The 24,376-nt window shown below is 37.3% G+C and overlaps 1 protein-coding gene across 16 annotated transcripts in view; it reads right to left on the bottom strand.

The window, feature by feature from the left end:
* Positions 1-24,376, bottom strand: part of MCTP1 (multiple C2 and transmembrane domain containing 1) — a gene marked incomplete at both ends in the record, with an annotated part of 477,275 nt that overhangs the window by 231,290 nt on the left and 221,609 nt on the right. For all 16 annotated transcript variants that reach the window (XM_084233956.1, XM_084233964.1, XM_084233965.1 and 13 more), the window contains one exon: positions 2,166-2,308. In XM_084233956.1, coding sequence (XP_084090082.1) covers positions 2,166-2,308 — 143 coding nt within the window. The remainder of the gene's footprint in view (positions 1-2,165; positions 2,309-24,376) is intronic.

Below are 24,376 nucleotides of genomic sequence, written 5' to 3'. Positions count from 1 at the left end.
AGCCACTGCAGCACGAGTTCAATCCCCAGCCAGGGAGCTTACCCAAATGGCACAGTAGACCTCTCCTGACTTACCCGCTGCTCCCCTCAACAGTGTATTTCAGACAATCTGCCTGTTCTGTTCCCCACTCTGTCTCTGGTGAATCCTCTCACCACCCCCTCCACAGCTATGGCCTGTATCCCAGTTCTTGTATGCATAAATAAACAAATCTTTAGAAAAATAAATAAATAAAAATGACAATTCCATGATTTTTGGGAAAAAAAATCTGCTTTTGCTAAGAAATAGTACAAACACTCAAACTTTAATGTGATATTATTACCTTGGCTCAGAACTGAATTTTTATTCATTTGGTAACGTTCCTTTGATAGAATTCAGAATACAGGGTATGCATGGGCTTCTTTTTTTTTGTGTGTGTGTGGGACCCTCACTGGCGGCCGGGGAATGAACCGGCGTTACAGAGGCTGCCGGCAGCCTCGCAGCCCAGCACTCAACAGCTGCACCACAAGGGGAGGCCCCGCATGGGCTTCTTTTTCCTTTAACATGGAGAGTTGCAGACTTAATAATTTCTAACCATCTAGTTCATGGATGCATTTTCATATTACCTGTCACTATGGAATTGGTTAGTCCCTATGAAATTTTTCACGCAAAATTAATCCCCATCACAGAGGATGTGGGCAGCCTATCAAAATCAAATAAGTCAGTCACACAAGGCCGTGTAGAGACAATGAAAATGATGCAATTTTCATGAAATTCTAGTAAGTTAAAATATCATTTCTATCAATATTTTTTGTGGGTCTTTGTGACCAAGTTAGGGTAAAAACTACATAATACAAAAAAAAAAAAAACCACCCAGGGAAAAAAGCTAAGTCAGATTTTCTCAACAGAAGCCCTATGCTTTTTACAGAAAATGAAACCAAATAAAAAATATGAAAGCATATTAAAATATAAATATTACATAAAAATACAATGTTGTCATTTTATGTGTGTGTTCCTATTGAGAAGCCAAAGCGATTTCTATTTCACTTAATCATTTTTTTCTAATGGATAAATGTAAAAAAGTGATTTTTTTTTTTTTTTTTTTTTTTTTAGTAATTCACTATGTACCTCCTTCTGTGTGGTAAAAGTCAAGTTGTGGCTACATAAAAACTCAAAGTGGTAAACCAAGTAATAAACAAAAAAACTCTCGAGTTCTCTTTTAATTTCTTTCTTAATTTACCACCCTTTTAAACTTGCATGCAGCACTGCTATCTTCATTTACAGTTTACATGTATGTGAGCGTGTTTGTATGTATTCTTGCTCTCTTAAACTCAAATATTTTGCCACAGCTTTTTTTTATGAGTACTTCGGATTTTTGTTTTAGAACCTGTAAGATATTCTCTTTCAAATATGCATTTTGACTAAGTGAAATAAATCAAAAGGAGAAAAATAAATACTGGATGATGTCCCTGATATGTGGAATATAAAGTAACTAAATTGGCAGCACTCCCACTGCCCACCTGTAACTATGCAGGTGCCTCTCTTCACCAACATTACTTCAATAAGTATAACTTTAAAAAAATCTAGAGGTGCAAATTCAAGAGAAGTCAGGTATGAAAATCAAGCAAGGATTTACAGTTACAACTTAAAAGTTTTCTTAAGTTTTGCTTCTTTTAAAAATTACATCAAATGAGAGGAAATACTACCACCGCCCCCCCCCTCCATTTGGTTATGCAATATATACAGGAAAATTTTCTCCCTGATCTATCATTTTACCCTTCTTGACTTCCAAGTAAAGCATTGTTTGCAAGCAGGAATGGCAGATTCACTGATGTGGTTCTTAAATACAAAGGTTGGGTTCTGTTTTTCTGTTTTCTGCTTTCCTTTTTGCTAGATTATGTAGACTGGTTTTTATATGCTTCCAATGTTTACCATATCGGTCAGTTGCACACAGAAGGAGAAAATGAACTTCATAACCCTCATAAATGAGTGACAAAGACCTGCCCTGAAGAAAAATTCTCCCACTAGTTCACCCTTCCCCACTGTCATTTCTATCATAGTTCAAATTCTGCATAGCAGAATATATTTCTACTGAAAAATCTCATCAGACAGAGAGACATGACAAAAAAAAAATCAAGCAGGGATTTCTATACCAAACTGAATTAGGGAAAAAATAATAAATGGCTCACCTTTATATACAATGGCTCCCTAAGATGTTCAATAAGAATGCAAGCTTTCTCGTCCCACACAGGATTGAGGTTCTTGTGTATTATTTTGCTTCTAAAAACTTCTTTTCTTCCAATTTTAAATTTCACGTATGGATCACTTGTTCCTGTTAAAAAGATACAAATTGATCCATGTTAATCTAGCTTTTCTATGGAAACAAGCGAATAGTTCAGAAAGTATTTAAATATCAGAAAGTATTTAAAGGAAAAAAGGTTAAATGAAGTGTACCCCATAGGAAAATAAGGGTTATATTTTTCCCCTCAAATTTTCCTTAAACATTAAAGTGACAATAAATTATTATTATTATACCATTACTATATATTTTGATTTTAATATTGTAACCTTGTCCTGGTATTAAAAAATTATTGCAGGCCTCCCTGGTGGAGCAGCGGTTGAGCGCTGGGCTGTGAAGCTGCCCGCGGCCTCTGCAGCGCCAGTTCGATCCCCAACTGCCAGCAAGGGTCCCACATGGCATGCAGACCTCTGCTGTCTCGCCTGCTGCTCCCCTCAGCAGTGTATTTTGTCAGTCTGCCTGTTCTGTTCCCCGCTCTGGCTTTGGTGAATTCTCTCACCCTCCTGTGCTTCTGACTGCACCCAGTGCTTGAATAAATAAATAAATAAATCTTTCAGAGGGGGCGGAGCAACATGGCAGCGAGGAGACGCTGCGCATAAGATCTCCCATTAAAAAAAGTTAATAGGGAGGAAAAGCGGCAGGTCCCAGTGAGAACTGGGACACGGAAGATAAACGGACGACTCCAGCAAACTGCCCAAAGAAGAAAGTTGCCATAAAAGAGGACGAGAAGGGAGGGAAGCGCAGAACCCTGCTCCCCTCCCCCGCCCACAGAGGCGGCACTCTCCGACCGGCAGAGAGGAGGAAAACAACAAACCAAAACGGCCACCAAGAAAAACAGACGCAGCAAGTGGGACTGTGAGTGGAAAGGAACTATTTCAGCCACCACACCCCGTGAACGGGAGCTGAGGCGAACCCTGCAGGATCCGCCGCGGAGGTGAGCTCCAGGCGCCATTAAAGAGAGCCCCGCCCCCCAGGAGGAGACCAGCACCAGCACACAGCCCCGGCCGCCCGGTAAGCTTGCGCGAAAGCGGCGCTCGGATTGCAGCTGCCCAGGTCCCCTCGCCTGCGACCTAGGCTTGCGGGGAGACAGTGGAGGCCCTCCCTGAGTGAGCAGGAACAAGGCGCCCAGGCAGGGGAGCGGGATTCAAAAGGCGCCATTCCCGCGCCACTGATCTGGGCTACAGCCCGCGTCCTGGAACTGAGGGCTTTGGAACTGAGACCCGGGGCACGAAATTAGGGGCGTGGGTTCCCCACGACGGTGGGGCACAAGGCAGACACAGCACCCCAAAGCCGTTGAGGTGTACCCTACCATCCCCGCTCTGCTCCCTGTCCTACGGGGTGGAAAATCAGCTCCCCAAGGGCTCTAGGAGAGATCTCTGGCGCCACCTAGCGACTTGACCCCAGCACAGTCTCCTGAAGGAGCTAGTGGCCAGCTGGGGAGTTAGCCCACACCGGGCTCCTTCTGAACAAGTAGTCTGAGCCCACAGGGAGAGCGAGCACCCACAGCCGGGGCAGACCAGGCGCGCAGAAGAGTGTGCCTGAGACCAGAAGCGCAGGGAGTGTGTCCCACATCACCATTTTAGAACAGGGACATTTCTTCAGTAAAGACTACCTGCAGAAGGCTTCCTCAGGAGCCAGAGGTGAGCGGGGGAAGTTCGCCCACGCCAGACCCCCTCTGGCCTGCAGTCCAAGCCCAGAGGGGAGCAGGAACCCACCGCCGGGGCAGACCAGGCGCACAGGGGAGTGTGTCCCCACATCGGCATTTTAGAACAGGGACCTTTCTCCAGTAAAGGCTGCTTGAAACTGACAGATGACTCCTGGAAGAACCAGAGGGGAACAGAGAAGCCCACCCAAGATGCCGGCCAGTCCCAACAACACAGTGTCCCAACGCATACGGCAAATTAGAAAACAGACAGTAGGGAGGAGAAGAACCACACGCAACCTAGCAACTCTCCAGAGAAAAAGCACACCACAAAAAGAAAACCAGCCCCCAGATTGCAACGACAATAACTTGGAAGAATTTCTGAGCCTTCCAGAAAGAGAATTTAAAATTGCCGTGATTAAAAAACTGACAGAAGTCATAAAGGAAAACAATGATAAGGGAAAAATAATCAACGATCAGAAGAATGCAATTGAGTCCCTAGAGAGGGAAAACAATGGTCAGAAGAAAGAAATTGAGTCCCTAAAGAGGGAAGTAAAAGAAATGCAGGAGATCAAAGAATTAATGGAAGAACTAAAGAATTCTGGGAAAAGCAATGAAAGCAGAATAGATGAAATGGAAGAACGAATAAGTAATCTTGAAGACACAGAAATAAAAAGAACCAAAACAGAAAAGGAAAGAGAAGTACGAAGGAAAAAGAACGAAGAAAGACTTCGGGAACTATCTGACTCCATGAGGAAAGGAAATATAAGAGTTATAGGAATACCAGAAGGAGAGGAGAGAGATGTAGGAACAGAGAAAATATTCAAAGAGATAATTGAAGAGAACTTCCCAAATGTGAAGAAGGAGCTGAAAATTGATATACAAGAAGCAAGAAGAACACCAAACTTCCACGACGAAAGAAAAAATACAGCAAGACACATAATAGTAAAGCTCCCAAGAATCCAGGACAAGGAAAAAATAATGAAACTGGCAAGAGGGAAGAAACAGATAACATTCAAAGGAAAACCAATCAGGCTGACATCAGACTTCTCCGAAGAAACACTACGGGCAAGGAGAGAGTGGAGGGACATAGTCAACAGACTCCAAGAAAACAGATGCCAACCAAGAATACTCTATCCCGCAAAGCTCTCCTTCCTCTTTGAAGAAAGAATATGGACCTTCCCAGACAAACAGAAACTCCGGAATTTCATTGCAACTAAACCCCCACTCCAAAAAATACTACAAGGAGTCCTAAAGCCAGAACCTCAGAGCGACGAATAACAATGAAAGAAGGCCAAAAAAAAAAAAGTTATTAAAAGAATAAATAAATAAAATCAAAGGAAAGACAAACACAATGGCAAATACAGATGTTAACATATCAATATTAACTCTAAATGTAAATGGACTAAACTCTTCAATAAAAAGACACAGAGTTGCAGCCTGGATTAAGAAACAAAACCCAACCTTTTGCTGTCTCCAGGAAACACATTTAGCTACAAAAGATAAAAATAGGCTCAAAGTTAAAGGATGGAAAACAATCCTACAAGCAAATGGACCAAAAAAGAAAGCAGGAACAGCTATACTTATATCAGATAAAACAGATTTCAAACTCAAAAAGATAAAAAGAGACCCCAAGGGTCACTACATTATGATCAAGGGGACAATACTTCAAGAAGAAATAACACTCATTAACATATACTCACCAAACGAAGGAGCACCAAAATATATCAGACAACTGTTGTCCTCTCTGAAAACAGACATCAGAGAAAACACATACGTAGTGGGAGACTTCAACACACCACTATCAACAATGGATAGATCAACAAGACAAAAAATAAGTAAAGAAACCAAAGCTCTAAATAAAGACCTAGAGCAATTGGGCTTAACAGACATCTATAGAACACTAAACCCCAAAAAAACGGAGTACACATTTTTCTCAAGCACACACGGATCATTCTCCAGGATCGATCACATACTGGGGCACAAGACAAACATCAACAGATACACCAAGATTAAAATCATATCAACCATCTTTTCTGACCATGAAGGCATCAAACTAGAAATAAACCATAAAAAGAAGGCAAGGAACTTTCCTACCTCATGGAGATTAAAAACCACACTACTGGAAGACCATTGGACTAATGAGGAGATCAAAGAAGAAATTAAAAATTTTTTTGAATTGAACGACAAGGAGGACACCAATATCCTAAATGTATGGGATGCAGCAAAAGCAGTAATAAGAGGAAAATATATAGCAATAGAAGCTCACATCAAGAAACAAGAAAGAACGCAAAGAAACAACCTAATCTCGAAGCTCAAAGATCTAGAAAAAGAACAACAAAAAAACCCCAAAACCAGTAGAAGAAAAGAAATAATAAAAACCAAAGCAGAAATAAATGAAATTGAAACTAAAAAAACAATCCAAAAGATCAATGAAACCAAGAGCTGGTTCTTTGAAAAAATTAATAAAATAGACAAACCCCTAGCCAGGCTCACAAAGGAAAAAAGGGAGAAAGCACAAATAAACAGGATCATCAATGAAAGAGGAGAAATCACAACGGACACAGCAGAAATCAAAAGAATAATCAGTAACTACTATGAACAGTTATATGGAAACAAGTTTAACAATCTAGAGGAGATGGACAAATTCCTACAACTCTACAATCACCCAAAGCTAGATAAAGAAGAAATAGAACACCTAAACAGACCAATTACAATTAGCGAAATTGAAATGGTAATCAAAAACCTCCCCAAAAACAAAAGCCCAGGACCTGATGGATTTACAAATGAATTCTACCAAACATTCAGAGACGAATTAGTGCCTATCCTTCCAAACTCTTCCAAAAAATTGAGAAGGAAGGGACAATACCAAACACGTTTTATGAAGCCAACATTACACTAATACCAAAACCGAACAAGGACAACACAAAAAAGGAAAACTACAGGCCAATCTCCCTAATGAACACTGATGCAAAAATCCTCAATAAAATTTTAGCTATCAGAATCCAACAATGTATCCATAAGATAATTCACCATGACCAAGTTGGATTCATTCCAGGGGCACAAGGATGGTTTAACATCCGAAAATCAATCAACGTTATCCAACACATCAACAAAAAGAAATATAAAAACCATATGATAATATCAATAGATGCTGAGAAAGCTTTCGACAAAGTGCAACACCCATTCATGATAAAAGCCCTTGAAATTCTTGGGATACAAGGAACATACCTCAACATCATAAAGGCCATCTATGACAAGCCAACATATCATTCTCAATGGTGAAAAGCTGAAAGCAATTCCATTAAGATCTGGAACAAGACAAGGATGTCCACTCTCACCACTGCTTTTCAATATAATACTGGAAGTCCTAGCCAGGGCAATAAGACAAGAGAAAGACATCCAAGGAATCCAAATAGGAAAAGAAGAAGTCAAACTATCACTATTTGCAGACGATATGATATTATACATAGAGAACCCCAAAAACTCCACAGAAAAGCTAATTCAACTCATCAATCAGTTCAGTAAAGTGGCAGGATACAAAATCAACACGCAAAAGTCAGTAGCCTTCCTATACACAAACAATAAATCTGAAGAAGAAGAAATCAAAAAGACCATCCCTTTTGTTATTGAAACAAAAAAAATCAAATATTTGGGAATAAATCTAACAAAAGAGGTAAAGGACCTATACAAAGAAAACTATAAAACACTGTTAAAAGAAATAGAAGAAGACACAAAGAAATGGAGAGACATCCCCTGCTCATGGATTGGAAGAATAAACATTATTAAAATGGCCATCCTTCCAAAAGCAATATACAGATTCAATGCTATTCCAATCAAAATTTCAATGTCATTCTTCAAAGAAATAGAACAATTATTGATGAAATTCATATGGAATCACAAAAAACCCCGAATATCCAAAGCTCTCCTGAAAAAAAAAGAAGGGAATGGAGGCATCACACTCCCAGACTTCAAACTATACTACAAAGCCATAATCATCAAAACTGCATGGTATTGGAACAAGAACAGACATACAGACCAATGGAATCGAATAGAAAATCCAGAAATAAACCCACAGATTTATGGTCAACTAATCTTTGACAAAGGAGCAAAGAATATGCATTGGAGCAAAGAAATTTTGTTCAATAAATGGTGCTGGGAAAGCTGGGTCGCTACATGCAAAAGAATGAAGCTTGACCACCACCTCACACCATACACAAAAATCAACTCAAAATGGATTAAAGAACTAGACATAAGACCTGAAACCATAAAATATATAGAAGGAAATATAGGCGAAACACTACGTGATTTGCACATCAAAGACATCTTTACAGACACATCACCCAAAGCAGTGATAGTGAAGGCAAAGATAAACAGCTGGGACTACATCAAATTAAAGAGCTTTTGCACAGCAAAAGAGACAATAACAAAAACAAAGAGAAACCCCACCAACTAGGAGAACATTTTTGCACCCAACACTAATGATAAAGGACTGATCACAAAAATCTGCAAAGAGCTGATGAGACTCAACAACAACAAAGAAAATAATCCAGTCAAAAAATGGGCAGAAGAGCTTAAAAGAAACTTCTCTGAAGAGGAAATGCAAATGGCCAACAGGCATATGAAAAAATGTTCAACATCACTTGTCATCAGGGAAATGCAAATCAAAACTACCATGAGATACCATCTTACACCAGTGAGAATGGCACATATTAAAAAAACTAGCCACAACAAATGTTGGCGAGGGTGTGGAGAAAAAGGAACTCTTCTGCACTGTTGGTGGGAGTGCAAACTGGTCCAACCACTGTGGAAAGCTGTGTGGAGATTTCTGGACCTACTAAACATAGAGCTTCCATATGATCCAGCAATTCCACTCCTAGGTATTTACCCAAAGGACACAGAAACATCAATTCCAAAGAACACCTGCACCCCTATGTTTATAGCAGCACTGTTTACAATAGCTAAGCTTTGGAAACAACCCAAATGCCCAAAAATAGATGACTGGATCAAGAAGATGTGGTCCATATATACCATGGAATATTACTCAGCATTCAAAAAAGATAAACACATGCAATTTGCAGCAACATGGATGGCGCTGGAAGGGATCATGCTCAGCGAAATAAGCCAAAAAGAAAAAGAAAAATACCGGATGGTCTCACTCATAGCAGGAATCTAGAAAATTTAAATAAGGGACCAGGAAAATGAATAACTATAAGAAAGTGAAAATCAAAATCAACAAAAAACTATGAACCAGAGACACTTTTAGGGGGGCGGGGGCGGGAGGGGAGGGATTGGGGTCAGAATGGGGGGCTGCAATTGTATGGGGAATATAACAATAAAATTTATAAGAAAAAAAATAAAAGATAGTAAAATAAAAATAAATAAATAAATAAATCTTTCAAAAAAAATTATTGCATGTTACATATTTAATTTAGTGTGATAAATGACAGATTAATCTGACATTCCTCCTGGTTTCATCTTGCTGACTATAAAAATGATGATCAATGATCTTGACTGGTTTTTATAGATTTAGACTTATATATGCAGCTAAAATTGGGCTTAGAGAAAGAAAAGTCTCAAATTGGACTTCAGTGTCATCCTTGGTGCCATATTCTTTATGACTCAGCAGTTTCAATTTTAGAATGTTAAGTAGAGATGGAGGTCTTCCAGTAAAGACAAATGTTTATTAAATAATCGGGATACTTCCTACTGTCTCTTAACAATGCCTTCTAGGGTATGATGATAAAGATAATCAGCACTGTCAAATAATTTGATCATGGATACACATCTCACAAGAGATGGAGTTAAGATTCCAACCAAGGCTCTTGGACTCTACCTGCAAGAGGGAAGGCCTTTATTTACATCCATATATAACTAGATAGATCTCTATATGTATCTTTGTGCCATTTTCTCGTATTGGTGGATGAATGAAGGCAATCTTGACTGATTGATCCTGTACTATTATTAAGGAGTCCCAGAGAAGGTGAATCAGTGTCATCCTAAGTAAATCATTCCAGTATGTGATAATTTTCAGGAAGTAATTCTTTACACATTTTTCTTTTAAAGGAGTTCCTAATTGTTTTTAGATTCTAAACTTAGGACACCTTTAGTGACTTAGAGTCCTTAATATATCATGTATTGCTTAACAATGAGGAGACATTCTGAGAAGAGCACTGTTAGGTAATCTGGTTGTGCAAATGTCATTGTGCATCATATGTCAATCGTGCAAGATGTTCAGCATTTGACTCCAACATCGGGGGCTGGGGACACTACTCTTTTAATTTAGATTCATTGTAAGATTTATGTCAAAACTCTCATTTTTTATGTTTGAAAGTGTTTTCCCTGCATTATTTCAGCAAGTTTTTACTTGGTAATATTAATAAGTATTATTTGTTTTATAAAAAAGGACCCTGTGCTCAAGCATAGTTAGAAAATGCTGACTTAGAACTAAATTAGATTAATTTTCTATAATATTTATTATTTATTTATTTATTTACACAAGAACTGGGGTACAGGCCAGATTCGCGGGAGGGTGAGAGAACTCACCAGAGCCAGAGCTGAGAACCGAACAGGCAAACTGACGAAGTACACTGCTGAGGGGAGTAGCGGGCGGCAGAAGAGGTCTGCGCGCCATGTGGGATCCAACCGGCTGCAGAGGCTGGGGGCAGCTTCACAGCCCAGTGCTCAACCACCTGCGCCACTAGGGAGGCCCTCTATAATATTTAAATAAGTTTATGTGCACTGTGAGTCTTCAAAATAATAAGACAACTAGCATTTATCAGGTTTCTCTTAACAGGGGCCCACTTTCCATTTTCAGAATTAATAATGCTAGTCTTTCTTTGGGAAATATTACATTTTTCATAGAAAGTAAGTTTTCGATTTTTTTTGAGATTCTTTTATTGTAACAGACTTTTCAGTGAACTCAAGTCATTTTAGCATAATGAGACTCCCAATAAATTCAAGCCACTTAGATGTGGCTAACCTTCAATAAATATATCAAACAAGAAAGTTTGTTGGTTCACAAAAACTCAAAAGTTAAATTCATTCGCTTGCTATTTTGTTGCAATATTGCATGCAACCACAAGATGGCAATAATCCATATCAAATTATTGCAAGGTCTGTGGTTCAGTTGTTGAAAGGTCTCTTTACCGTACACTGGTTTCAGCATTTTCTAGCAACTTGTGGTGCATGGCTGTTATTAGAAGGATCATGACACTTACTAAGCACTTTTTATGGAAGTAACAAAATGAAAATAAAGAAATAAATACGAGAGAAGAAACTAGGAGGGAACTAAAATAAAACTCAGATTTTGTTATGAACAACATTCAAGAGTAGCCTTTTACACATTAATTTTATCATATAAGATTAACTTCAACATTTATTTTTTAACATTATTAATCACTTTATTTTATGATTATAATTTCTATATTTTAAAATTCTAGAACATTCCAGATCTGGAGAGTATCATTTGTTTATTTCCGAACCCCAAAATCAAATTACTTAAATTTTAAAGAGCAATTTCATGGTTTATATAATGTTTTATCTTGTTGGACAGGAATATTTATTCTCAATATTATGTCTTCATTTTTTTTTGTCAGAACACCAAGGAGAACACACACATTGCTTTCGTGATTGTTAGTTTTTAGTGTAATATAATGTAAATCCAATGCTAAATTGTGTCTGAATGGGTCTCCTTTAGTGCAGCAATAAATGTAACAGACACAAGATGGCAGCCTCTCATCCCTTACAACAGTATTAAAAATACTTAAAACATAAAGAGTCATCTAATAATGAGTCTCTTGGCTTTCATTCTCAGAATAAATCAGCGTCCTGGTTAATAAATTTAAACCAAACTTATTCCAAACTAGGATGTAATGAAAAATAAACATTACTCCTGTTTTGGGGATCAATAATTATTTAATAATGCTAAGTCCAAAAAACAACAATGAAAAATTTAAACCGAATTTCTGAATTGGGAGAAAGTTGGAGAAGGAAGAAGAAAAGAAAAAGTAGGAGAAAAAAATAACAGTAAAATCAACATAAATATTAAGTGTGAACAGTCAATAAGAATTCAAATTTAAGATGGATCTTTCTGAAGGTATCAGATCTTTTTTTAACAAATACTTGAAGTCAACTTTTTTTGTTACCCCAATTCAACAAAGTATATTTGTATAATAATGTCCTTTATACTAGAAAAGGCCCTATAAATATAGTAAAGTTCAAAACATACTCAGATCAATAGAGCATAGAGTATGTCTTTTTCCTTTTTTTTTTAGATGTTTTATTAATTTATTTTTGTGTAGAACTGGGGTGTGCCAGAAGTGTGGTGGGTGAGAAGATTCACCAGAGACAGAATGGGGAGCAGAACAGGCAGAGCTACTGAAATGCACTACTGAAGGGAGCAGTGGGTGAGACAGGAGCAGTCTGCTGTGCCATATGTGGATTAGCTCCCTGGTGGGGGATTGAACTCAGGCCCATAGTGGTGATAGTGCTGAAACAACCCCTGGGCCACTGGGAGGCCCCTAGAGTATGTCTTATATAAATTTATTTTCATTATTCATTTAAAAATATTCAAAACTGGTACCTTATTGATGTATTAAAATTATGTTGTTGGCAGCTCTCCTGCCCTCCTGTGACTATGCAAGTGCCTCTCTTTTTTCTTTCTTCTTTTCCTAATAAATTTTTACTTTTAAAATGTAAAAATAAAAATAAAATAATGTCCTCAAGCTCTCCCATTTCTTCCTCACTTTTTGTTGGAGATTTGTAATGCCCTACCATAGATGTATTGAGAAGGCTAGATAACCAAACACATTGGGCTTTCTATATTCACCATTCTCACAACCATGATTCAACCAACCACTGATAGAAATATACTGTGTAATTGGATCCACTATTTGTGTCTGTACTGAACATATTTTTTTTTCCTTGTCATTATTCTCTAAAGAACACAGCTTAACAATTACCTGCGTAGCGTTACATTGTATTAGTTACTGTAAGTGACCTATCGATGACTTAAAGTGTACAAGAGGGTGTGGACAGGTTATATGCAACTACTATGTCATTTTACGTGACAGACTTGAGCATCTATGGAATTTGGTGACTGAATGCATGGATGGACAATTCCATCTTCAGCACGGTTGTAGGGATGCAGGCCCCAGAACTCAGGCTCAGGGTTAGTATGCAAAGTTTCTCCTTGTACAGGAGATCTGGCACAACTATGAGTTTATTGTTTTCTTATATTGTTACCATGGAGCCTTCTGATCCTATTTAACTCTATGGCTACTGATTCCCAATATTTATTTTCTTCATTTTCATTTTAGTAACAGAGCTTCCATACTTTAGTAAAACAAGTGATCATCTCATTAGAGAATTTCTCATTTTCCAAAACAGCCATGGCCATGTGACTTGCAGGAAGATGTGAGCAGAAGTGACAGAAGCAAATTCTGGATCTTCTGGAATAAAGCTGTGGTTCAGAGCAGGAAGCAACATGTTGATGAGGCAGAGTCACATATCAACCTGAGATCTCACTTCTGGGTTTAACATGGGAAAGAACTTGTCTTTTTAAAGGTACTATACTTATGGGTTTCTTATCAGAAGCTTCGCTTGTACCCTAATACAACTCTCTAACTGGACTTTAATTCTAGAAAAGTATGTTTCTTATTGAATTATTTACTTGACTTTATATAGTTAATTCATCTTGTTTGATTTCCATTCAATTCAGTGTCATGAATTTTGGCGATATGAACCAGCTTTTCCTACAGCCTGCCTGCTGCTGGGCAGTGGGGTTTCTCACTTACAAAACTAGAAGATTAATCAGTTTGGGGGGAAAAAATGATCAAAGGGGGAAGGAACTAATTTTCTGCATAATTACTATGTGCCTGGGCTTTTAACACAATATTTTATTTAGTTATAACTGTAGCTCTGTGCGATGGTGAAAGCAGCACACACGAGGCATCCAATAAATTGCTGTTGAATAAATTAATAAATTAATATTCCTAATACTTTACAGATGAGTAAACTGGTTCAGAGAGGTTAGGTTGCATGGCGTAGTTATATGGCTCAATATGTGGCAGCTCCAGAAACCATTAGAAGATCTATTTGTTTCTAAATTTCAACTTTACCATGTTCCCTAAACAGCATAAGGTTTTCTAATCAAGCAACCAATCCCATTTACCTTCAGCTATTATTTTTCACCTCAGCCCTTCTACTAAGTGCCCCATCAGAGACTGGGTACTGTATTAGGAAGCTACGGGTCTCACTGGAACTTAGCAATCATTGATTCTGAAGAATTACCAGAGCAGAGCAGCAGTTAGAAAAGCACAGGTGAATTTGAAGTTATTTAGGGAAATGATTTTTTTAGTCTTTTGAATCCAACAGACCACAAGTTTCATGAGGGTATAGATACCTCTTTTGCATCCCAGAAACTACCACAAAACAGGTACTCAACTGATAAATAAAGTGTATATCGATGTGTATATTGATGTATATTGATGTGTCTGATGTGAACATGCATTACTATTAATATATTAGATTTCCTAAGGTAGGCACTTATTTAGATGTCTAAACCTAGTATTCTCTACAGAAGAATGAAATTGTTCAATGGTGCTCTATAGAAAAATCTCATTAAATAGTATAATATTTTTTTAAAGATTTATTGATTGATTTATACATACAAGCACTGGGTACAGTCAGAAGCACGGGAGGGTGAGAGAATTCACCAGAGCCAGAACGGGGAGCAGAGCATGCAGAAGGACCAAAGTACACTGCTGAGGGAAGCAGCGGGTGGCAGGAGAGGTCTGCGCGCCATGTGGGACCCTCCTCAGGTGGCTGGGGAGCAGCCGGGGATCGAACTGGCGCTGCAGAGGCTGCGGGCAGCTTCGCAACCCAGCGCTCAACTGCAGCGCCACTGGGGAGGTCCTAAATAGTATAATATTATCTAATATATTTTTGAAAGGGATGAAGGCTCGTACTCATCCCTTCATAGCAGAGGTGGGTTGGTGCTACAGAGGGTGGTGGTTAATAGCTCAACTTCCAGGTTAAAAGCCTGGGGTCTGATCTTAGCTGCAGTACTTCCTAGCTGAGTGTACATGGAAAAGTGACTTAACCTAGATGAAAATGGAGATGATCATAGCATCTCATTAAAGTCATTATCAGGGTTTAGTTACATCACATACACAATGCACTAAAAATAGTCCTTACCACAAAATAAACATTCAATAACTATTAGTGATTTTTTTAATCTTATTCAACATGGGAACACATTAATACAATTACATCACAATGTAAAAACTTGAATGAATATAATTAAACTGAAATAAAGAACTACAGCTATGTCAAAGTGGGTATCCAATTTCTGATTTTACCTATCAAGTGATTTATTGAGGTTGAGACAACAGATGCTATTTAACTACTTTCCTTAATTTTTGAGAATGCATAAGTATCTTTTCATGTACCTATTGGTCATCTGTATGTCTTCTTTGGAGAAGTGTCTATCAGATCCTCTACCCAGCTTTTAATTGCGCTGTTTTTTATTGTTGAGTTTTATGACTTTGTATAATTTGCATATTAACCCTATCATATGAAAATATCTTCTCCCATTCAGAAGGGATCATTTCCTTTGATGACAGTTTCTTTTGCTTTGCAAGAGCTTTGTAGTTTGACATGATGACATGTATTTATTTTGCATTTCTTTTCCTTCCTGTTGCAGCCTAGTCACCAAACATACCTCCAAGGCAAATGTCAAGAAACTTATGTTTTTTCCCCTAAGTATTGATATTTTCTGGTTTCAGGTCTTACATCTAAGCCATTAATACATCTTGATTTGGGCAGGGGGTAGTGTGTTAGGTAGTGGTCTAAGTTTAATCCTTTTTGATTTGACTGTCCAGTTTTCCCAACACCATTTATTGAAGATATTTGCCTTGCTCCATGGCATGCAAATGTTGTAAATTGGTTTTAATAAATGCAAATCAAAACAACAATGAGATGTCACTTCACAAATGTGACAATAACTATTATCCCGAAGACAACAAGTATTAAGATGTGGTGAGAAGGGAACTCTTCTATATTTTTGGTGGGGATGTAAATTGGTGCAGATGGTATGGAAAGCAGCATGGAGAGTCCTCCAAAAATTAAAAATAAAAATTTCATACAATGAAGTTATACCACTTCTGAGTTTTTACCCCAAAATATAAAAGCACTAATTCAAAGAGTCATATGCACCCCCCATATTTATTACAGTACTAACTGGAAGAGATATAGGTACCTCTGTGTTTACTGAAGCACTATTTACAATAGACAAGAGTAGCTAACAACCTAAGTGTCCATTGAACAAATGCATAAAGAAGATATGGTGTATAGTCACAATGGAATACTATATAGTTATAAAAAGGACAAAATTCTGCCACTTGCAAAAATCTGGATGTATCTATAGGGAATTATGCTTAGTGATATAAGTCAGACAAAGACAAACACTGTATGTTTCCAATCATATGTGGTAGAGTGAAAAAACAAACGATGAACCAAAGAAAACAAAAATAAATTTTTGGACTTCAGGCAAAGTAAAAAGGGGACAATGTGATGATGAAGAATTGATATGGACTCTTAGCAATGACCTTACTACAGTACATATACTTGTCGGTTCTCAATGATGAATATGTGACATTGATAGAATGTTATAATGCAATGCCATTTCATTATTTTTTTTAAAGAATGCATAAATATCAGGAAAACAATGATTATTTTCAGGGAATTTCTCCTTTGTCCTTATGTAAAGAGAGCTATTCTGTTGTTTGTTAAATCAAGAAAAAAAAAGCTATAAGTAATTATAAACATTACAAGAGCAGACATAAGTAAAAGGAAGTATCATAAAATGTACCATCAAAATAACTGGAGTCCATAAAACATATCTACCAAAAAAAAATTATTATGATCCTAAAAAGAAAACAAAATCCTCTTCATCAATCAAAACTCTAAATAGTAACAATGCAGACAGTTTTATGACTCTTCTTGATTGATTACTATCACTAACTGGAACAATTTCAAGATAATTATATTACAATATGATTAAAATGCACCACAAATACACGATAATTGAATAATATATTCCTTGCATATTCATATGTTCAATTTGAGAAAAAGAAGTCAATGATCTTCTATTTGTCTCCCTGCTTTTAGTTTTGCCCACTCCAATTCATTCTCCAAGATCTTATGCCTAGATATTTTTCTGACACAAAAACCTGATATTTCTTCCTTGCTTTAAAGTCTTCATTGATTTCTGATTAATTTTCACACCGTTCAGTGTGCCATACAAATTTTCTGCTAATTTCCACAGATTCTTCTTTCACTAGATCTTTGATCCTGTAGCAACTCAAATTCATAGCTTCTCTCCAATGCCTTTGGCTATTTTTCTCCATTCCCCTCTGCCGTCAACATCCTTCTTCACCACCATTGGGTTTATTTCAGCAGTAAATTCCAGCCTTGCTGCTACTTGGAAATCTTCCCTGATCCATCTCATGGACATTATTAGGCCCTTCTCTGAAGTTCCCAAATATCCTTTGCAAAAGCACTTGACATTTTGTGCTTTGATTTCTGATCCCTGATGCCCAGCATAACCCTTGAATGATCATATGTGATCAAACAATGTTGCTTGAAAAAAAAATACTAATCTATAATGGACTAGGAAATGAAAATGAAATAATTTATTTTGTTACATCATTGAGATTAGGTGTTTCTCTTTTACATTTTTTAGATGTAGTAACACCTAAACTTAGTGAAACTTAACTCCCAGAATGGGTGCTGCCAGTAAAAAGTAATCCTTAGACTACACTGTAAGGAGAGTCACACTATCCATATTGTTCATCATTCCCCTGTGGCAATAATTTCCCTCCAGATTCAGTGATTCAACAGTCTCACAGAAACATAATCTTAGAACTGAAAGTTCATCCATTCTTTCACTGAATACAGGAATCCCAGTTATCCAGGTGCTAGATGCCATGTGGAGCTTGAATCCTGAATACTCAGTCCTTCAAAATTAAATTCAATATTTGTGAACATGTACGTTGTATGACATGCTATATCCTTATTTGGGACAGCTCTATTACAGAAGGAATGTTGCAGAGCTAATCTGTCACCTCTGGAACTTTAGAGCTATAAGAAAATAGATCCTTTTCTCTTACAAAGTCACAGTTTCCTTTGTAAGCAGAGGTGGGCCTATATGCATGTAGTCACTGACACAACTATACATCTGAGGTCATCAAAAGAAAATGATCTTCTTGTCTGCTAGTTTTCAATGGGAGAATATTAAAGGTATGCTTCCATAAAGCAGCAAATAGAGATTTTCTTCTTTTTAAGATACAAGTTTAAAGGGGATGCCTGTTACCTCCATGTCTCTGAATTATTCATTAAAGACTTTTCTTCAATTACCATATTACTTGATGTAGTCAATAGTTATATAAGTTTTATAAGCAAGTAAAAAAGATAAGCAAAGCAAAATGTTAACACCTACAATGTAACTAAAATACTTGAGGAACAATGACAAAAAAACCTTCGCCCCTTATGCTAAAAACAGTTAATAAGTGTGTAATGTGACAAGTGACTTCAAAACTTGCAATTATCCTGCTAAAGCATGTCGTCACCCGTAGAAGCACAGACAGCAGATATAGGAGAGTAGTAGGTGTTGTGAGTCCTTGTTTCTGTCTTCAACACAGCATTCCCTTCAACTCTCTAGCAGAGCTTGAAAAAAGTCCATGGCCTGCACTGGTAAGTTTAATAAAAATCACAGAGCCAGCAGAAGTGCTACATTTCCTAATGAACCCACTCTTTCTTGCCTTCTGCTTTTCTGCCAAACTTGTTACTTTTCCACTTGCACGGACATGCTATCACTTTTTAATAGACAACAGGGCTCTTTTAAGGTTTGTGCTAGTTTGCAGAATGAATGAGTCCTCCAGCTGATGTACTTTTCCTTTGCTGGAATACACTCATGCTTTCAACAATGTTTACTGGTTATCTATTATGTGAAGGGCCCTGGGAACTCAGCAGTACATAAAACAGTCTCAATTGCCAAGGTACTTTCATTCTAGTGGCGGGAGACAGGTAATGAGCCAATACAGAGGCAGATAATACGTAATGTGGTGATAAGTACATGAAGCCACATAAAGCCATGAGGAAAGGGTTAGTGGTCAGAGAACCTGCTATTTTAAGTAGGATGTGCAGGGAAATCTGTACCCAAAGGACAAGTTTGAAAAGGGACCTGAAGCAACAAGGGAGCATTTCAGGACAGAGGTGGGGATGGATGAGTCACCTAGAAAGTGAGTGGTAGATGATGTTAGTACTTGAGGGACAAGTCACATGGGACTCTACAGACCCTTGAACTTGGGATTTTCCTTCATGGGTTAAATGAGAAGAGGAAATGAAATATTTTAAAGACATTTTAATAGCATCTTATCTGATGTCGGATTATCAGTCTTTGATTACGGAAAATACCAAAACCTGAAAAATGGTATGGGCTCAAAAGGCCAATGGGGGAGCGTATTATTTTCTTAAATTACTGAAAGTAATTCTAAATTTAAGATTAGCTGGTATGAACTATTTTACCAAAAACCAACCTAAATGTTAATGAATGTAAAATGAATATTAATTTTTATGTCTCATATTTATGTCTATACCACATCCTTTAAAATTCAGAAATATAAACTATATGTAATGTAAAATGATTGAATAGAAATTACTTTCAGAGCAGGAACAGCTATACTTATATCAGATAAAACAGATTTCAAACTCAAAAAGATAAAAAGAGACCCCAATGGTCACTACATTATGATCAAGGGGACAATACTTCAAGAAGAAATAACACTCATTAACATATACGCACCAAACGAAGGAGCACCAAAATATATCAGACAACTGTTGTCCTCTCTGAAAACAGACATCAGAGAAAACACATACGTAGTGGGAGACTTCAACACACCACTATCAACAATGGATAGATCAACAAGACAAAAAATAAGTAAAGAAACCAAAGCTCTAAATAAGGACCTAGAGCAATTGGGCTTAACAGATATCTATAGAACACTAAACCCCAAAAAAACGGAGTACACATTTTTCTCAAGCGCACACGGATCATTCTCCAGGATCGATCACATACTGGGGCACAAGACAAACATCAACAGATACACCAAGATTGAAATCATATCAACCATCTTTTCTGACCATGAAGGCATCAAACTAGAAATAAACCATAAAAAGAAGGCAAGGAACTTTCCTACTTCATGGAGATTAAAAACCACACTACTGGAAGACCACTGGACTAATGAGGAGATCAAAGAGGAAATTAAAAAAATTTTTGAATTGAACGACTAGGAGGACACCAATATCCTAAATGTATGGGATGCAGCAAAAGCAGTAATAAGAGGAAAATATATAGCAATAGAAGCTCACATCAAGAAACAAGAAAGAACGCAAAGAAACAACCTAATCTCGAAGCTCAAAGATCTAGAAAAAGAACAACAAAAAAACCCCAAAACCAGTAGAAGAAAAGAAATAATAAAAACCAAAGCAGAAATAAATGAAATTGAAATTAAAAAAACAATCCAAAAGATCAATGAAACCAAGAGCTGGTTCTTTGAAAAAATCAATAAAATAGACAAACCCCTAGCCAGGTTCACAAAGGAAAAAAGGGAGAAAGCACAAATAAACAGGATCATCAATGAAAGAGGAGAAATCACAACGGACACAGCAGAAATCAAAAGAATAATCAGTAACTACTATGAACAGTTATATGGAAACAAGTTTAACAATCTAGAGGAGATGGACAAATTCCTACAACTCTACAATCACCCAAAGCTAGATAAAGAAGAAATAGAACACCTAAACAGACCAATTACAATTAGCGAAATTGAAATGGTAATCAAAAACCTCCCCAAAAACAAAAGCCCAGGACCTGATGGATTTACAAATGAATTCTACCAAACATTCAGAGACGAATTAGTGCCTATCCTTCACAAACTCTTCCAAAAAATTGAGAAGGAAGGGACAATACCAAACACGTTCTATGAAGCCAACATTACACTAATACCAAAACCGAACAAGGACAACACAAAAAAGGAAAACTACAGGCCAATCTCCCTAATGAACACTGATGCAAAAATCCTCAATAAAATTTTAGCCATCAGAATCCAACAATGTATCCATAAGATAATTCACCACGACCAAGTAGGATTCATTCCAGGGGCACAAGGATGGTTTAACATCCGAAAATCAATCAACGTTATCCAACACATCAACAAAAAGAAATATAAAAACCATATGATAATATCAATAGATGCTGAGAAAGCTTTCGACAAAGTGCAACACCCATTCATGATAAAAGCCCTTGAAATTCTTGGGATACAAGGAACATACCTCAACATCATAAAGGCCATCTATGACAAGCCAACATATCATTCTCAATGGTGAAAAGCTGAAAGCAATTCCATTAAGATCTGGAACAAGACAAGGATGTCCACTCTCACCACTGCTTTTCAATATAATACTGGAAGTCCTAGCCAGGGCAATAAGACAAGAGAAAGACATCCAAGGAATCCAAATAGGAAAAGAAGAAGTCAAACTATCACTATTTGCAGACGATATGATGTTATACATAGAGAACCCCAAAAACTCCACAGAAAAGCTAATTCAACTCATCAATCAGTTCAGTAAAGTGGCAGGATACAAAATCAACATGCAAAAGTCAGTAGCCTTCCTATACACAAACAATAAATCTGAAGAAGAAGAAATCAAAAAAACCATCCCTTTTGTTATTGAAACAAAAAAAATCAAATATTTGGGAATAAATCTAACAAAAGAGGTAAAGGACCTATACAAAGAAAACTATAAAACACTGTTAAAAGAAATAGAAGAAGACACAAAGAAATGGAGAGACATCCCCTGCTCGTGGATTGGAAGAATAAACATTATTAAAATGGCCATTCTTCCAAAAGCAATATACAGATTCAATGCTATTCCAATCAAAATTTCAATGTCATTCTTCAAAGAAATAGAACAATTATTGATGAAATTCATATGGAGTCACAAAAATCCCCGAATAGCCAAAGCTCTCCTGAAAAAAAAAGAAGGGAATGGAGGCATCACACTCCCAGACTTCAAACTATACTACAAAGCCATAATCATCAAAACTGCATGGTATTGGAACAAGAACAGACATACAGACCAATGGAATCGAATAGAAAATCCAGAAATAAACCCACAGATTTATGGTCAACTAATCTTTGACAAAGGAGCAAAGACTATGCATTGGAGCAAAGAAAGTTTGTTCAATAAATGGTGCTGGGAAAACTGGGTCGCTACATGCAAAAGAATGAAGCTTGACCATTACCTCACACCATACACAAAAATCAACTCAAAATGGATTAAAGAACTAGACATAAGACCTGAAACCATAAAATATATGGAAGGAAATATAGGCGAAACACTACGGGATTTGCACATCAAAGACATCTTTATAAACACATCACCCAAAGCAGTGATAGTGAAGGCAAAGATAAACAGCTGGGACTACATCAAATTAAAGAGCTTCTGCACAGCAAAATAGACAATAACAAAAACAAAGAGAAACCCCACCAACTGGGAGAACATTTTTGCACCCAACACTAATGATAAAGGACTGATCACAAAAATCTGCAAAGAGCTGATGAGACTCAACAACAACAAAGAAAATAATCCAGTCAAAAAATGGGCAGAAGAGCTAAAAAAGAAACTTCTCTGAAGAGGAAATGCAAATGGCCAACAGGCATATGAAAAAATGTTCAACATCATTTGCCATCAGGGAAATGCAAATCAAAACTACCATGAGATACCATCTTACACCAGTGAGAATGGCACATATTAAAAAAACTAGCAACAACAAATGCTGGCGAGGGTGTGGAGAAAAAGGAACTCTTCTACACTGTTGGTGGGAGTGCAAACTGGTCCAACCACTGTGGAAAGCTGTGTGGAGATTTCTGGACCTACTAAACATAGAGCTTCCATATGATCCAGCAATTCCACTCCTAGGTATTTACCCAAAGGACACAGAAACATCAATTCCAAAGAGCACCCGCACCCCTATGTTTATAGCAGCACTGTTTACAATAGCTAAGCTTTGGAAACAACCCAAATGCCCAAAAATAGATGACTGGATCAAGAAGATGTGGTACATATATACCATGGAATATTACTCAGCATTCAAAAAAGATAAACACATGCAATTTGCAGCAACATGGATGGCGCTGGAAGGGATCATGCTCAGCGAAATAAGCCAAAAAGAAAAAGAAAAATACCGGATGGTCTCACTCATAGCAGGAATCTAGAAAACTTAAATAAGGGACCAGGAAAATGAATAACTATAAGAAAGTGAAAATCAAAATCAACAAAAAACTATGAACCAGAGACACTTTTAGGGGGGCGGGGGCGGGAGGGGAGGGATTGGGGTCAGAATGGGGGGGCTGCAATTGTATGGGGAATATAACAATAAAATTCATTATTAAAAAAGAAAAGAAAAAAAAAGAAATTACTTTCAGAATCTGTTACCACTCCTTTTGATTTCAATATTATCTCATTTATTTTGATAATGGTATAAAAATATCAAATGATATTTGCAACCATTATTCATCATTACAATATCATAATTAAGACAAAGAGAATTCATTAAATGTTTCTGGCCTTCCCAGCATACAAAGAGGTAGCCACGCCTGGGACTTGGTGGTAAGTGTCTACCTACTGTGGTAGGCAGAAACCTAAAGGCACTACCAAGATTCCTAAACTCTGAATACGGTGAAATATGTCTGTGGATTATGTGATTTATATGGTTTCACAGTACTGCATCTTAACCCATTGTGCCATCAGGGAGGCCCAGATACCGTCTAGTATTTATGAGGTTTTTAAAATCAAAAACAGAGCACTAACTTATAAAGTTTATAACAGATTAAATCATACATCAGAGTTCTTTTACAACCCATACTATATTAATTCTGATGTAAATGAAATATCTGTGACATTTAATTATTACAAAGAAATGCATACTTCTGTACAATAAAAGCAATTACATAATAAGAGCATTATTCTTTTGCTTATTTCTTTCTTTCAAATCCCCCCAGCATTAGGAAGAACATAATCAAGAAAAGATTAGGATCGCGGGGACTGTACTGGGTTGTCACCTTCAGAGTTGGTGAGAATCTGTGATGCCAGTACCAGAAAAGTGCATGAGTGGTGGGAAATGCAAGCCAAAACCATAGGAAGATACCACCCCTGTGCTAATTACAATGGCTACTATTTTCAAAAGCACAAAAATAGCACATGCTGGTGAAGATGTGTAAAGATATGTCCCCTGCGCACTGCTAGAGGGAATATAAAATGGTACAGCTACTGTTCAGTGGAAATCTGTATGGCAATTTCTCAAAGGATTAAAAATAGAATTAACATATGAT

Source organism: Talpa europaea, assembly GCF_964194135.1.
Source record: "Talpa europaea genome assembly, chromosome: 5".
In the NCBI taxonomy this organism is placed as follows: domain Eukaryota; kingdom Metazoa; phylum Chordata; class Mammalia; order Eulipotyphla; family Talpidae; genus Talpa; species Talpa europaea.
The sequence above is the reverse complement of the archived record's forward strand: the minus strand, read 5'-3'. Positions and strand labels throughout refer to the sequence as shown.